This window comes from Vidua macroura, chromosome 3, assembly GCF_024509145.1.
Source record: "Vidua macroura isolate BioBank_ID:100142 chromosome 3, ASM2450914v1, whole genome shotgun sequence".
Taxonomy (NCBI): Eukaryota; Metazoa; Chordata; class Aves; order Passeriformes; family Viduidae; genus Vidua; species Vidua macroura.
The window spans coordinates 88,367,281-88,384,076 of NC_071573.1; the positions used below are offsets into that span (position 1 = coordinate 88,367,281).

Below are 16,796 nucleotides of genomic sequence, written 5' to 3' on the forward strand. Positions count from 1 at the left end.
TAGATAAACTTCAACTGTTTTTTACATTATGTGTAACAATTTATTAATAAATTACCTAGCTGAAAAAAGCAGCAATTCTAAAATTGGCACAAGTTGGGAATTCCCTTTTATAAAGAAAAAGAATTCAGAAGTGTTCTACAGTATTTTCAACATTAGGAAGCAGAAAAAATAATCATTGAAGGCCATTCTTTATTTTTCCACTCTGGAAAAAAAAAGCCCCTGATCTCATTATCAGAAGACTGGATAATACACAAGAAGATGAATATTTAATGGGTATTCCCCCCAAACTAAGAATGGATTGGATCTATGTACAAGGTCTGGTTGAGATAGAACTAAACCACTTCATAGAAGTTGTTACATTGTGTTTTAGATTTGTGACTAAAGCAGTGTTGCTAACTCGAGAATGTTTTGGCTGTTGCTGAGCAGTACTTACCCAGCATCATACCATCTCTGTTTCTCATTTTGCCCTGACAGTGAGTAGGCTGGATGACCCAAGAGATATTCTATTCCATATGCAATGATATAATCAGCCATAGTATCCCAGAGTAAAATCTAAAGTAGCTGTTGCTGTATGGCCATTGGGGGGTGAAGAGTGCCTTTGCATTACTTGGTGGTGGTTTTTTGTTTGTTTGTTTGTTTGTTTGGGTTTTTTGGGGGGTTTTCTGTTTATTTTTTTTTTGTAACCCACTAATTTGTCCTTATCATGACCCACCATTTTCTCACTTTTCCTTTCCAGCTCTCTATGTAAATCAAATTTCGAGATATACATACTTGTTTCTACTTCCATGATTTTCACTAGAAAAGCAAGAGAACATTGCAGAGAAGTTTCCTCACTTGAAATTATCATACTTTTGGATTAAGTTGCCATGCATGTTTGAAGTTGTAATGCTAACCTTAATATACATGTTTCATGCAGACAAAAGTCTTTGAGGTTTGTGTAAACAAAAATGCTGCTGGAGAAGTGCACAATAGCTCATTCGTCTAGTGGATGTGTAATTGCTCAGACATTGTGCATTCAAAGTATGCACTATGATGTAATACTGAACTGTGCATTCTGTAATACACTGGCATCTGTACCTTCTATCTGTTCAAAATGCTCCCAGAAGCACAGTAAAATTTAAAATTTTAAACCTAATCTTTATTATCTGTTAGAAATGGGACGTAAAGGTATTAAGAGAAAATAAAGCTCTGCAATTTCTACTTCAGTGAGATTTCATTATATTGTTCTAATAGAAATAAGCATTTAGTGAGTTTTTACACTGAAAGACCAAAATATATAAAAGGCTGGTAACTTAAGAAGATGTAAAACAAGATACAATGATTAAAAAAAAAATCTTGAACTAGATATAGCTTTAATTACAGTTTTAAAATGAAAATAATTAAATGAAGAATGAAGAAGAAAATTTACACAATGACACTGAAAACCATTCATTATACATCAACACATACTATGTATATAGACTTGCACCCAAGTGTAGGAGAAAGAAAAGGTGGAATCCAAAAGTATCATATGAAAATAGGAAGGAGGAAAGGAAAAATTAGAAGAGCAACATACTTTGAAAAGCTCATTAAAAAGTCTCTTTTAAGACTTTGCTTTTAAGGCAGCCTGTGATGAAGAAAGAGAAAGCAAATATGTTGAAGGGACCACATGGAAAATTTCTTGATATTGTAAAAAGATACCTTATTAGGTGTAACAGCTTCATAAAGAAAGTTTCTTTTTTTTTATAATTCAAATTTTCTACCTGTTTTCCTATTTTTCAGTATAGTGCTTCATGCCAGTGGTAAAATAAATTTTCCTGCAATAGAACAAGAAAAAATTGTCAACTTTCTCTCATTTTTTTTTTAAAAATGTGCTGTCATTTATGAGGCTAAAAATACAGGGAAGAAAATTGATTAATAGATCATTTGTAATGTCAATTCAATCCACCAACCTTAGCAGGTGACTTAAAAATTTGACATTTTTCTAATAAAAACAACACTATTTATTTCAAAGTGTCTAATAAGACATTGAGTTACTGCTACCAAAAGCAGACACAAAAGAGTGATGTCTTGAGGAACACTGTAATAACCCATTACAAATCCCCCAGGTAAGGAAATATCTCTATGACAGCCTTTAGCTTGAGTCTATTCATTTCTAAAAGTACTGTAATGGCAGTAACAGGATGGAAAGGAATGATTATGATACTAACCAGCTATTTTAAAGACCTGTTAAAACCATCATAGCTGTATTTCACAATTCACCAAAGTTATATTCTTTTATAAAGGATTTAATTTGCCAATTGTGACTAATTTTTAATGTGCTACCCCTTATGTTTGGTATCTCTATATTTTTATTTTTTCCTGATACATTACTGGAATATGCTCCCATGGTTAAGTGCTCCTGGTTATAGAATGAGCCCATTCATTTCACATTTAATAAGAAATTAATAAGATTTACAATGATGTAATCTCTGGCTCCTCTCTATCTTTTTACATTTCTGACATTAGAAATGTAAATAATATTTGTTTTCAGACATCATATTCTGGAAAACTGCTAAAAGTTTGATCAATAGGCTTAAAATCATACATTTTGTGGAGAATTTAAAGTGATAATCAAATTATTGTCTTTATATTAGTATGCTACGCCTACTAAACATAATTTTTCTATGTTTGATTTATATGTTTAAAAATTGTTTATTCCAAAACTTCTAATTCTGAAAAGTAGATAATTAATAGGTTACTTGTCCACCACATATATAAATGCATTCAAATTTCTAATACAGGATCTAAAGGCTTTCAAATTATGATCTGTTATGTTGTTTGACCATCTCTGATTTTAAAAGAAAGTAATAATTCAGAAGTGCATTTTTATAGCCAAAACTGAAACACTCTTTATTCTACTGCCATTTCTAAAGAAATATTAACAGTCTATTTTGGATATGATTTATTACTTTTCTTTGAAACTTCCACTCATTTAATTCTTCATCTATGTTTTTGGTCTGTCTTTATGCTTTTCTACCCTTCTCTAAAATAACTTCCTTATTTGACAACCCATTTTCCAAGTAATCTTCTGGTCCTACAATGTACTGAAAAATAATTAGTATTTGTTCAGTTTTCTTAATCTATGCTTCTACTTGCATTAATAAGGAGTAAAAATATTGTATAAAATTCTCAGCAAGAGAATTGCCTTACCAGACCTTCAGCAAAGTTTGCTGCTGTTGCTTTATGTGGTTTAATCACCATTTTTTCCCTTTACTTACCTATTACTAAAATCAATCCCTTTTTTCCCCCAGTTTTCTAGTACCATATGGTGTTCTAATCAGATGAGAAATGAATGATCATATTTGGATTTCATAGTTTCTTTAAAATTTACAAAAAACAGACTAGAAAATATATGATAGATGACAGGGAACATCTATGTGCTTTGTCTCTGTCCAACAGATTGCTTATCAGCAAATTCTAAGTAGTTCAACCCCAAAATTTTGCTTGCTACTGCCTGCCAATCTTAATTCCATGAATGGCATGAACAGCAAGCCAATGTGTGTTTGTTTTTATTTTCAAATTTGTCTTCCTAAATTCTACTTAAAAGTCTTTTACAGTCCTGAGGAAATGCATACCTGTCTTTATATGGCACTTGAAACCATTCTTTTTTTAATAAAGTCATTAAGCTTATTTTCTGTAACAAATTAATTCATCTCTAAAATAAGAATATTGAACTGAAGAGCTCTTTATTTAATCCACTATGGTATTACACAATGGGGGGCAGCTGATCCTTTTATCTCCTTACACTCGACACATGAAATCTGAAAGCACGCAATACCTCTGAGATGCAACTGAGGAAGAATAGCAACATTGCCCACTGCTTGTGCTGATTTTACTGGGAGCTTTGTATTTCACTGATCTTTTTTTCAGAGATGTTAAGCTGAGAACCTGTGTAATTCAGAAGTTAGGTAATTTATATTAATGATTTATATTGTTGTTTATATTTTTGTCATTGCTTTTGTTTGTTTTTTTTCTTTTGATCTGCTAGCAGCAATGCTTTTACCCCAATTCTAACTGGCGTAAACTATTTCAATTAAGAATTTCTTACTCTCATTTTTCATTATTCATATGGGAATTGTAAATGCCACAGGATTTGCATATCAATTACAGGAAGAAGCTATATAGGAAAGGGTAATAAATTACCTATTCCTAATAGCAATCAAATTATGCTATACAATACATATCACCTTCTCAGCAGATCTTGACATCACCACGCAAGAAGCAGCAAACACTGACATTTTCACAGTCCTCATGGGAAAATTGAAATTGATAATAGATATTATTTCATAAAGTTTTAATTTTTTTTCTACTATTGCACTTGTTTTATTCTGCAGTTGTAAAACATATTAGGTTCTGTTTTGATGTATCATAGCACAAAATTATAAGATAGCCTGACACATTTCATGCCAGCAAGCAGAGTCAGAATAAAAACTTATTCTGTGTTTTTTTAGTATAAATAAGAGAGATTCTGAAGCTGTCTTCTGTGGTACAGTTATCAAACTTCTGTTGTAATAGCTGTAACTCTTCTGGTGTATTACTGTAAGATGTATAGAGAACATCTCTGCTTTCTGTTTTTCCTTAATCCTTTTTCTCTAGTTCTAATCCATCTTTTAGTGTAACTGACAATAATATTCTTACAGTATTGGAAGATGTATCTAGCCATTTTGGCCCTTTGCATAGGCTAAAGGGCTTTTTTTAAAAAGAACACTGTAGAGCAATAGCTCTTCTACATCTTCTCATTAAATTGTATGGCTTAAGGTCCAGCTTGTCCAAAAGCAGTAGCAATGGTCATTGAAGTAGCTAAGAAACGTGGTGCACTCACTAGCCCTCACTGGAAGAAAGAAACTGTAGACGGGGAGAATGAACAGAAAAAAGGTTACAGAAAGTCAGATTTACTCTTTTTGAAAGAACTTTGATCAGAACTGTTCTGCTCTCTTGCACTATATTCAAGAATAGACGAAGAACCTTTAAAAAGCAATAGTCTGAACAGACCATGTGATGTCAGCCACTCCTCATACAGCTTCCCTTCAAGACCCTTCACCATCTTTGTTGCTGTCCTTTGGACACTCTTTAATATCTTTCTTATATTGTGTCACCCAAAACTGCACATGGAACTTGAGGTGAAACCGCCCCAGTGCAGAGCAGAGTGGGACAATCCCCTCCCTTGCCCGGCTGGCCATGCTGTGCCTGATGTCCCCCACGACAGGCTTGACCCTCCTGACTGCCAGGGCACTGCTGGCTCACGTTCAACTTTCGGTCAGCCAAGACCCTTTCCATATTGCTGCTTTTCAGTATCTCATTCCCCAGTCTGTGCATTCATCCAGGGTTGCTCTGACCCAGGTGCAGAATCCACCACTTTCCCTGGTTTAACTTCATGTGGTCGGTGATTGCCCAGTACTCTTAATTTGTCTGTCTCTCTGCAGGGACTCTCTACCTTTGAGGGAGTCAACAGCTCCTCCCAGTTTAGTATTATTGGCAAACTTACTTAGTATTCCTTTAAGTCCTATGTCCAAGTAATTTATGAAGATGTTGAAGAGTACAGGGCCGAGGATGGAGCCCTGTGGAACCCCACCAGTGACAGGTCACCAGTCTGATGTCCTCCCATTCACCATTCACTTTTGCAGCCAACCCCTGCACCAGTTGCTCACTCACCACATGATATGTTTATCCAGCTGTGTGCTGGGCATTTTGTCCAGAAGGATTCTGTGATAAACAGTATCAAAAGCTTTGCAGAAATCCAGAAATATTACATTTGGCTTCCCTTGATCAACAAGGGGTTACCTTGTCCTAAAAGAAAATTGTGTTTGATAAGCAGGACTTTCCCCTCATGAAACCAGGACCAATACTGTGTTGTTTTTCAGGTGTTTTTCTATAACTCCTGGAATAATCTTCATGATTTTTTCAGTCACAGAACAACCTAGAGTGCTCAAATGAAAATGCATACTGTAAAATCTGTTTGTTCAGCTACAGTTTCAATGGTGGTATTGGAAAGGATTCAGAGGGATTTCAGAGCTGTAGGCTTGTGGTTAGGCCAAGTTACAGAAAGGTAGAAAAAAGCAGAAGCAAAGTATAGAACGGTCAAGTCTAACTTGAATTCTTGAAAAAAGAGTGGAGAAAATGTGAAGTTGAACTATTTATAAGCATCCAAAGCCAATAAAAATATGACAGTCCCTAGATAACATGATCCTCCATGGCCCTCCATGGGCTGCAGGGGCACAGCTGCCTCACCATGGGCTGCACCAGGGGCTGCAGGGGAATCTCAGCTCTGGCACCTGGAGCGTCTCCTGCCCCTCCCTCTGCACTGACCTTGGAGTCTGCAGAGATGTTCCTCTTGTTCTTACCCTGTTTTTCCCTGGCCACAGTTACCTCTGTGAAATCACTTTCTTACTCCTTAAATATTATCACAGGATTACTGCCATTTGCTGATGGCCTTGGCCTTGGCCAGCAGGGGGTCTGTCATGGAGGCAGCTGGCATTGGCTTTGTCAGAGCCAATGGGGGAAGCTTCTGGCAACTTCTCAGAGAAGCCAACTCTGTAAGCCTCCACGCTGCTACCAAAACCTGGCCAAGCAAACCCAATACACGTGCCAAAGTCATGATTTTTCCTCTTTATTACCCTTTATTTTGCTCAACACTGCTGTTATTAATTGCATATTTCTTACAATTTTTACATTTTGTATATTTTTTTCAATAAGTACAATTTTTATATTTGAAATCCCAGAGGACCCAAGCACAAGCAGAATTTCACTATGATAGGTGTTGAATGACAAAAACAATTGCAACCACTCTATCCCAAAAATCAAATGAATGAAATGTTTTTTATATAATTATTATTGCATTCAGTACAAATAAGGAGAAATTGGCAACCCATTATGTAAGAATCCTAATGATAATTAAAATATTGTCTGTTGCAGGTTTTACATGAATTTTTCCTTTCCTTTCCTTTCCTTTCCTTTCCTTTCCTTTCCTTTCCTTTCCTTTCCTTTCCTTTCCTTTCCTTTCCTTTCCTTTCCTTTCCTTTCCTTTCCTTTCCTTTCCTTTCCTTTCCTTTCCTTTCCTTTCCTTTCCTTTCCTTTCCTTTCCTTTCCTTTCCTTTCCTTTCCTTTCCTTTCCTTTCCTTTCCTTTCCTTTCCTTTCCTTTCCTTTCCTTTCCTTTCCTTTCCTTATTTTTTTCTTTCTTTTTGTCTCTTTCTCTCTTCTTTCTCTCTCTTTCTTTCTCTCTTTCTCTCTTTCTTTTTCTTTCTTTTTTTTTTTTAATTCTTTTTGTTTAAGCTTTTCTCAGATGTAATTTTAACAGGAACCCTAAGACTTTTCCGCCTAGAAGTAGTATTTGTTCAATAAGAGTGAATGAATGCACATCAAATCCTGCTGGCTCTGACAATAACCCTTAATGTGAGGTTTCAGTTAATAGTTGTTAATAGTTTCAGATGTACCTGGCATCCAGAAAATAAGGAGCCATGTAGTGAAATTGCCATAAATCACTGTGTGGCTGGACTATGTCAGAACGGATCACAATTCAGTGATCTCCCTGGAGAATTTAAGTGTCACAGCCTGACTAGTAAAAATCACTTTTGTCATGATGCATTTGAGTTTAACCAAAAGAAATGTCTCAAGAATGTAAATGCGGCATTTTTTAAAAAAATTAAATATTCTGCTGCTAAATTTTCCTTATCTAAACTAAGAAGTATCTTTTGGATATCTGTAACAGAAAAATAAATCAAATGTGTTCATTTCTTTTTGTAGGAAATAGTATTATACAGTTAAGTACTGCAACTGAATCTGTTTTTGATGAGAAACCTTATAGATAACCAGATGTTTAATATTAAAATTGAGCCCTGAAAACCACTACCCTTTGTTCTTCAACTTAGTATAGTGACTTCTTTAATTAGATCAGATTGTTCAAAGCCCAATAATCCATGCTGTAATACTTCAATAATTAATTCAAAACACAGAAATAAAAGGATACATAGGTTAAGAGCTTTATTGCAAATCTATAAGGTTATTATGAATAATAATTTTTATTTAATCAAGGAAAAAAAACTGTTGGCTTTTCTATATTCATTATCTCTACTTTGATGAAAGACACACATGCAACAGCTATAGATATATCTGTGCATAGCTGTTACCATAATTGATCAACATTTCCATTTTATTTCTTTATCATAATTTTTTACATTAGGTTTTTGTAGTACTTCATTATGCAGATGTTAAGAGCTATTTACAAAGGCAAAAATGAGAGACTTAAATTTTTAATGGCAATCAACAAGGAGGAAAACTTCAGCTGTGCAAGAACATTGCACAGCTGGTGTTTAGGATGGAATTGAAACATAGCTTAAAGTCACCTTTCTGCATCTACTGTTTCAGAAATGAAAACTGCTGCATCTGTAGAGCAGTTTTAATATGCATTGCCTTGTATTTATGCCTCAAAGGGTTGTTCAACAAGCCAGAATTTGTAAAGTGCAGCATGTTCCAGCAATTTACCCTGATGGTCAGAAGCTGCTGTCTTCCCTCATGTAACAAGATGTTCAAAAGTTAAAAAATCTTCCAGATCAGGAGGTCTTTACTCATGCCTTAAGAACATGGTTTCCATTTCCTCTAGTTTATAGACTATGTCCAAGCAGTACTGAACTTTTGAAATTTTGTAATTATTAATTATAGTCAACTGCACTTAATAAACACTATTAAAACTAGGTTATGTTTAGTTTTGAAAGCTATCATGGCTACTAAAGGAATACAGATTTATTTGAACATCTTTGACCAAAGAGTCTTCCTCTTTGTCTAAAACTTTGACTAACTCAATGTCAGATATGAGGAATCTCAATGGCACACTGGAATGTGTTGTGGCAATACCTATGCTACTGAAGCATGGCATTGCTTTACAAATATATTTTTAAATTAAATGTGAAATTCAGGTCTTCAGCCAGACTTGGTATCTAAGTTTGTAAGACACTGGAATTCATTATATTTAACTCACTGAACCAAATATCTAGTTTAAGTCATTAGTGGCTTTTCATGCTGCACTTGTTAAATTATAATAAATTGGTCCAGTCTATTTTGATCTTTGTTGCACTAGAAATACTTAGAAAATTTTAAGTGCTCAGCTAATAGGAGACCAGAAAACTGTACTTCTTATGCTTTAGCTCACTAAGTTTTTATGACCAAACGAAAATGTCTGAAGTTTGAAACTTTGCATTTATATTCAGCATTTGGATACTAGCTCCACACACATGAATTGATTTTTCAACTGCTTTACATCACTTAGTTAAATATATTTATGTGGTTTGAAAAAAAATCAGTCAAAGAATATTTCCTTGCAACTATTTATTGTATATGTTAAAAAAAAAAGTTCTGTCATCAATGAAATTTTTTATTTCATTGATGCCCATTGTATTTTGAAGGGTTTTTATTATAATTTGAAGCATAGCTTTATCATTGACTTTATCATTATGACTTAGTTCTATTTAGAGTTGTTTTGTATATGAAACTGAAACTTTCAAGGAAATTGGAATATTTTCCCTTTCCTAAATAAGATTTTAAAACATAAGGAAAGTACACATTTAATTGGCCTATCACTTGTCTGTTTTCTCAGACTAAATATAATAACTTTCCTAAATCTTCTGTTACTCTATTTTTGACAGGTTTTACTGGTGAGTTATGTGAAGCAAATGTTGCTGCCTGCCTATCACAACCATGTGGGGCCTCCAGCATCTGTAAAGACACTGTGGGTGGCTATCTCTGTTTCTGTGCACCTGGCTTTATAGGTAAGTTCATAGAAGTGCTGTTTAACATGTTTCCATCAGTCCTAAATCAGAGAATAGAAATTTGTTCAAAAGCAGCAATAGATAATTTAGCAGTGTGCCTCTGATTCAGGCAGAAACAACTTCTGCTTCCTGGCACACAGAAGTACTTGGCTGAGTAAAAGTATTCAGCTGTAAAAGATACTGACTACAAGGGACTATTTCCACTCCAATTACACTTTATACTATTTTAGACATGGTGTCTGTCTTACACTGGTGTGATTTGAGCTCCCAGCCATATGCAACTTGGCCTTAATTTATCTCCTTTGTGCTCTCTGTAATAAGGCTGCAGTAACAAGGGTCTCAACTGCCAAACATACATCCAAGATCCTGAGCAGGTTTAATTACTCATGTTTGCATCTACCCTGCAGGCCATTGTCATTACACTGACTAGATTAGATTAAAATTAGTTTGGCTGTGTCAGCATACTGACATGGTATTTTAAGTGTAAAAGACAAAAAATCTTTCTAGGTACATATACAGGTCATTTTGCTCAAGTATATGGTGAAATAATCAAGGGCAGTAGGAATTCCCTGAGTGGTAGATCAGCTGTGCTACCCAGATCCATCCTGTCTAACTCCAGGGACGTTGAGAGGGCTCCAAAAGCAGGAATAAGATGACACTAAAATCTCCCTCAATAGTCAAGGAGAACATAGACAACCAGAGGAACTGAGATTTGAGAAGACTGCATACTGCTTAACTTGCTGTTCTGATCTTTGAAACAAACCCATAAATTAATAAATTGATGGAAAAAAATAATGTAATAGAGAAAGATTTTATTATTTTAATTTTTTTTTCTTGGAAACCATATTAACACTTGTGATGCTTTAGGAAAACTCAAGGCTGAACTCAAGGCCATCAATATATGAAAATATGCAAGTTTTTGAGTACATCTGTAAAGGGCTCTATAAATCTTCATTGAACATTATATTATTTTTTCTTCTTCTTTCATTCTTCTTCTTATTCTTCTTTTTTCCTTTCATCAACTAGAAATGAATTTCCCAAAGACAATTTATGGCTCATTGGTAAAAGCTCCCTGTACCTAAGCTCAGTTATTTCATTTTGTTGTTGCTGCCTGCACTGATGATTCACCAGTGGTGTGTTCCTAATGAAATGAATCCTCCACTTGTTTCTAGGTCATAACTGTGAGATTGAAGTGGATGAGTGTCTTAGTGATCCTTGTCACAATGGAGCTACTTGTGTTGATCACCTGAATGCCTTCAGTTGCATCTGTCAGGATGGATTTGAAGGTATAAAAAAATCCACAGAACAATAACGTTATAAATCTACTCAGAGATTTACACCATTTTTTTAATATATCAGATGAGATGCATGTATTAATATATTGGTGTCATCTGAAGTAATAAACATGTAAGTTAGAAGAAGTAAGTCTTGACTAAATTACCCATTTTATTTTCATGATAGCAGGAAACTAGCTGTTTTTTGCTAACTGGTGTCTTGGCCGTTTAAAATTGATCTGTGGGGTTCAGTGAATTCTGCAAATAGGAGATACTTTTTCTGCAATCTTCTAAAATATTTAGAAGCTTTAATATCCTCAAATTGAGAAAAAAATCCAACTGTATGGTAAACTCACTGGTTTTGTCATATTTGAACAATTTATATGAAAAATTTAATTGCTTTGATAAATGGATGCATTAATAGCTGAAGCTATGCTTTCAGCTTAGATTAGGAATTTAAAGTATATTCATTTTCTTTTTAAAGCACCATTTTTAAAACATCATGGATATTTAATCATTAAAATACAAATCAATCCATAATTCAAATGTTCCAGTACAAAATAGTACATTTCTACCACTCATCTATTCAGAAAAATTGTCTCTTGCATTTTTATTTCTTTAAATGCTTTTAACTTCCCAAATAATGCAATTGATGCAATTTTTCAATTATTCTTCAAATTATAAAGAATTTGGTTCACTGAAAAATATTAGCAATGAAGTATTTTTATACTTTGAGTAGTTATATGGGGTTTTTGTAGTCTAGATTGGAATAAATGTGCTTCTTGTCCATAACAGATTTCTTTTTCCTAGGTTTTTGGGAGTACATCTTTTACCTTATCATGACCATAAGAAGTATTTCCTCTCACACCATTGCAATGCAGTCTATTATACTTAATGTAATTTAGTTGCTGTTCTTTATTTATATAATAATAAAATTGTCTGTTTTAAGCCTTAGTAAACTATTTGATGACTGTACTTTTAATATTTTTGAAAAATTAGTTAACTACTTAAACATTCAGAAGATGAACATCTGTCATAAACACCCTGCTTTGAATATAAAAAGGGTGTCAAATAGATCCTGATATGTGAGTTGTATTCACTTAAAATAAATGCCAGTCTTTACCTAAAGGTGCCATGGAATAACTTCTTTCCCCTTTCCTTCATTCTATATTCATAGGTACAACTTGTGAAGCAAATATAAATGAATGTCAGTCTTCTCCATGTCTTCATAATGCATCCTGTGCAGACCTTATTGGTGGCTATAAATGTGTCTGTCTGCCTGGTTTTACTGGTGAGTTGTTTTTGTAGCAAACCTTGTTTTTCACAGCCTGGTAGTCCACAAAGCATCCATTACTACATTACTGACTAATTTGCTTGTGTTTTATTGTCACTTCTCTTTACCTGCCCTGGTCTAATGTTTAATTTGCATTCCAACAAACTGAAACACTGACTGCATCTGTAAACTACATAGCACAAGATAGATTAGTCTGCATTTAAAAAGGCCTTCAAAACTTGCACACATAAGGAAGACTTAGTTATCATTTAGCAACTGAGAAATGAGTTAGTATTATGTGTGGTTATAAGAACAAAATAGATGCTGATATTAGTAGTGTGGCTGTTTGGCTGATGTATGTTAGCTTATCTTCACAAGTTGCTTGAGATTTTTGTGGTGCAAATTAATTAGAAATTGGCACTTGATTTTTTAGTAAGTGTTCAAAACTTTCATTTTTTCCAAGGTGCAAGATGTGAAACAGATATAGATGAGTGTGCTTCATTTCCCTGCAAGAATGGAGCCACCTGCATTGACCGACCTGGTAATTATTTCTGCCAATGTGTGGCTCCGTTTAAAGGTAATGAACACCAAGGGAGAGGGGAAAGCAAACATAATTAACTTTAGAAGGCATTTCTGTCACTTGTCTAAATGCATTTCAGTCTTCCTACAGCATCAATAGTCCTTCACTTCCCCAAACAAAGCTTTCAAACTAACCAGCCATATATATGCCTTCAGCTGCAACTAAGGTGAAGGGAACATTGTTTGTACATCTACTAGGTGTGTTTCTTTATTAAACAAAATTGATACTTTAAAATCAGTTTGTTAACAGAATAAAATTGCTTACATAGGTAATAGGAGGTATATACCCATTAAGCTGCCATCAGAAAGATTGATTGATTGATTTTCTACACAGTTTTCTCTCTAATTCTATTAGCATTCTCTACATTATTTTGTCATTTTTAGAAAACAATTTATAGCTATCTTAGAACCCAGAAACTGTGTGATTATTTCTCTTGATGCTTTTAAAATAAATACACTTAAATTGCAAAGGCTATTGTGACATTTTTCATATAAATTTTGGGGTTAAATTTTAAACACTTACTGCTAAAATAATTTAAAGAAACAAATTGTGTGATTATCTTGAGCAAATATAGTTCAAGTGATAGTCTCAATTAAAAGCACCTATTGATTTGTAAATTAAATATAAACACATTTTTCCTCCAACAGTTCAATATAATGACACTTACTTAGAATTCCAGAACAATCATTAAAAGGCAATTTTCCTGGTATGTTGAGACAGCAGGACTTTTCCCCTTTAGGGAGGATGGTTGAATAAAATTCATTATTCATGAACTCATGAACAAACACTCATGTTTGTTCCTATTATTTTAATTAATGGTCAAAATTTAGTTTGTAATTTTTATTAGTTTTAATTTATGTTCTACTGAATAAAATCCAGTAGAATAACAAGTAAATGACTACTGCAGTATCAGAATTGCCTCTGTGCAGGAAGATGTAAAATAATTTTCAGTACATGGTTAGAAATACTAGTCTTTTGAGTATGTCTCACAAAAGGAACCAGATTTCCAGTAGATTTTGGTATTCATTTAGATATTTAAGTAAGTAATTAAAAATTCAGAAAGTCAACCTTTCTGTAGTCATCCTTCAAGAGACTAGCAGTGTCTCATATACTCAATGGAAAAGGTAAGCCCTGCTGGCAAGACTCATCAAATGTAACTGAGATCCTCTGAGAACATTATAGGAGGAAGTAGTTAATGACCTGCTGTGCCACGGAGACACTCACAAGTCTATGAGGCGAGATGAGATCCACCTGAGGGTACTGAGGAACTGCCAGAAAAGCTCACCAAGACACTCATCATCATTTGTCATCATTTCTGGCTAACTAGGAAGGTCTCAGATGATTGCAGGTTGACCAGTGTGATGCCCATTCTCAGGATAGGTTGGAAGGAAGGTTCAGGGAGCTACAGGCTTGTCAGCCTGGCCTCGATACCTGGCAAGATTATGGAACAGATTAATGTGATCACATGACACATACAGGACAACATGGGGATCAGGCCCAGACATGTGGGTTTAGGATAGACAGGTCCTGCTTGACAGCTCCGGATCTTCTTTTATAACCAGCTCACCCACCTGGTGGGCAGGTGATGGAAGGGCTATGGATGCTGTCTACCTGTACTTCATCAAAGCCTTTGATACTGTCTCCAAGAGCATACTCCTGGAGAAGCTGGTAATCCATGGCTAAGACAGGTTCACTCTTCACTGGGTTAAGAACTAGCTGGATGGCCAGGCTCAGAGAGGGGTGGTATATGGGGTCACATCCATGTGATGGTCAGTCACTAGAGGGGTTCCCTGGGACTCAATATTGAGCCCAGTCCTGTTTGATATCTTTGTCAATGATCTGCGTGAAGGCCCAAAGGGCACCCTCAATCAGTTTGCAGATGACACAAAATTGGGTGGAATTGTTGATCTGTTGGAAGTTAGGAAGGCTCTGCAGAGGGATGAGGACAGGCTAGTTCAGTGGGCCAAGGTCAGTGGTATGAGGTTCAATAAGACAAAGTGAAGGGTCCTACACTTCGGTCACAAAAACCCTATGCATCCCTACAGTCTGTGGGCAGAGTGGCTGGAAAGCTGCCCAGCAGAAAAGAACCTGGAGTTGACAGAGTTTGAACATGACCCAGTGTGTGCCCAGGTGGCCAACATGGCCAATGACATCCTGGCTTGTATCAGCAATGATGTGGCCAGCAGGACCAGGACAGGGACTGTCACTGGCAGTGGTGAGGCCACACTTCAAATCCTGTGTCCAGTTCTGTGACCCTCACTGCAAGAAATACATTGAGGGGCTGGAGCATGTGCAGATGAGGGCAACAGAGCAGGTGAAGTTTCTGGAGTGTAAGTCATACTAGGAGTGGCTAAAGGAGCTGGAGTTGCTTAGCTTGTAGAGGAGGAGGCTCAGGGGTGACCTTATCGCTCTCTACAACTTTCTGAAAGGAGATTGTACCAAGGTGGGGTTGGCCTCTTCTCCCAAGCAGGCAGCAACGGACAAGAGGGTGTGGCCTCAAGGTGAACCAGGGAAGGTTCAGGTTTAATACCAGAAGAATTTCTTCACTGAAAGGGTGATTAAGCATTGGATGGACTGTTCAGGGAAGTACCAGCATTGCCATCCCAGGAGGTGTTGAGGAAAAGACTGGACATGGCACTTGGTGCTGTGGTCTAATTGACAAGGTGGTGATTGATCAGAGGTTGGACTCAATGACCATGGAGGTCATTTAGGTTCAACCTAAATGGATTCTATGATTCCATTCTATGATAATATTTTTGGTACAAGAGGTCTGAGGCTGTTTACTTCTTTAAGGCTTTGTTCAACACCGTCCAATATCAAATTCTTATACTGATTTTGTCTAGATTTATATGGGTATAAATAAAAGTAGATTTAGTTTTATATGAAAACACTACCTCTGTCTCACACCATCTGTTTATTTAGTGCTAAACTGCTGTAAATGTAGCCTTCAACAGATTCACAGTAAGCCAACATAATGGTTAGCTAAACTATGTTTTCTAATTGTGTGGATACATTCAGGGCATTTTAATGAACAGCTTTGTGTGCACTAATTACAGATTACAGAATTACTTAGTTAAGAAAGTACATGCACAAAGTTAATGGCAAAAATTATATAGCAACACCTGTTTTGTTTTTGAGTATTTCCACAGATTTTCTTGCTTCTGATATTCTCAGTGGCAAACAATAAATGCTGTATTATGAATGCTGTCATTTACCTGGAAAGCAATCTGAAGATGTATTTCCATAGTATATTGCAATGATTTGATTGTTCCATCACAAAATCTGACTTGAAGGGCATGCACTATTATTAGGAACATATATCAGGAACATGTACCAGTTGATCAGGAGATGTACAGCAGACCTCTACTATATAGAATGTGGAAATAAGGAATTCAGAGCATAATTTGGGCATTCAGGTGCATTCATACAAAAGATAGCCTGTCAGATTAAGCTAGAAATTGATTCTATATATAGAAACTGGCTTGCATACATCTATCTTGCTTGACTATTTTAATTTGTTTATTTTGACAGGGAGACTAAGGAAGATTATGACCAGAAAGTTTTGATTTTTTTCTTTTTTCTTCCCCTTCATTTCCTCATGATTTTTAAAAAGGAAAAGCAAGTTTTTGCTTTCTTCACATTTCAAGTCTTCTGAGAGCAGGATAGCTGTTATTTATTTCTTTGTGTGCCAAACTTTAAAATATCCTGAATGGGTAGTTTAATATTTTAAAAACTTTTATAATAGTTATATATATATATGAAAAGTCATCAGAAATTTAATTAAGGTATTACTGTGTACTCATAGTTTCTTGTATTTTTCTTTGGAAGAGCAGTGGGTTTCTTTGGATTTTTTAAAGCACATATTTATCTACTTAGAAAAAATGTTTTA

The 16,796-nt window shown here is 35.3% G+C and overlaps 1 protein-coding gene across 1 annotated transcript in view; it reads left to right on the forward strand.

Moving 5' to 3' along the window:
• Nucleotides 1-16,796, forward strand: part of EYS (eyes shut homolog) — a 725,122-nt gene that overhangs the window by 208,993 nt on the left and 499,333 nt on the right. Inside the window, 4 exon segments of the mRNA XM_053974015.1 lie at nucleotides 9,658-9,780; nucleotides 10,953-11,066; nucleotides 12,232-12,345; nucleotides 12,791-12,904. Of these exon segments, the coding sequence (XP_053829990.1) occupies nucleotides 9,658-9,780; nucleotides 10,953-11,066; nucleotides 12,232-12,345; nucleotides 12,791-12,904 (465 nt within the window).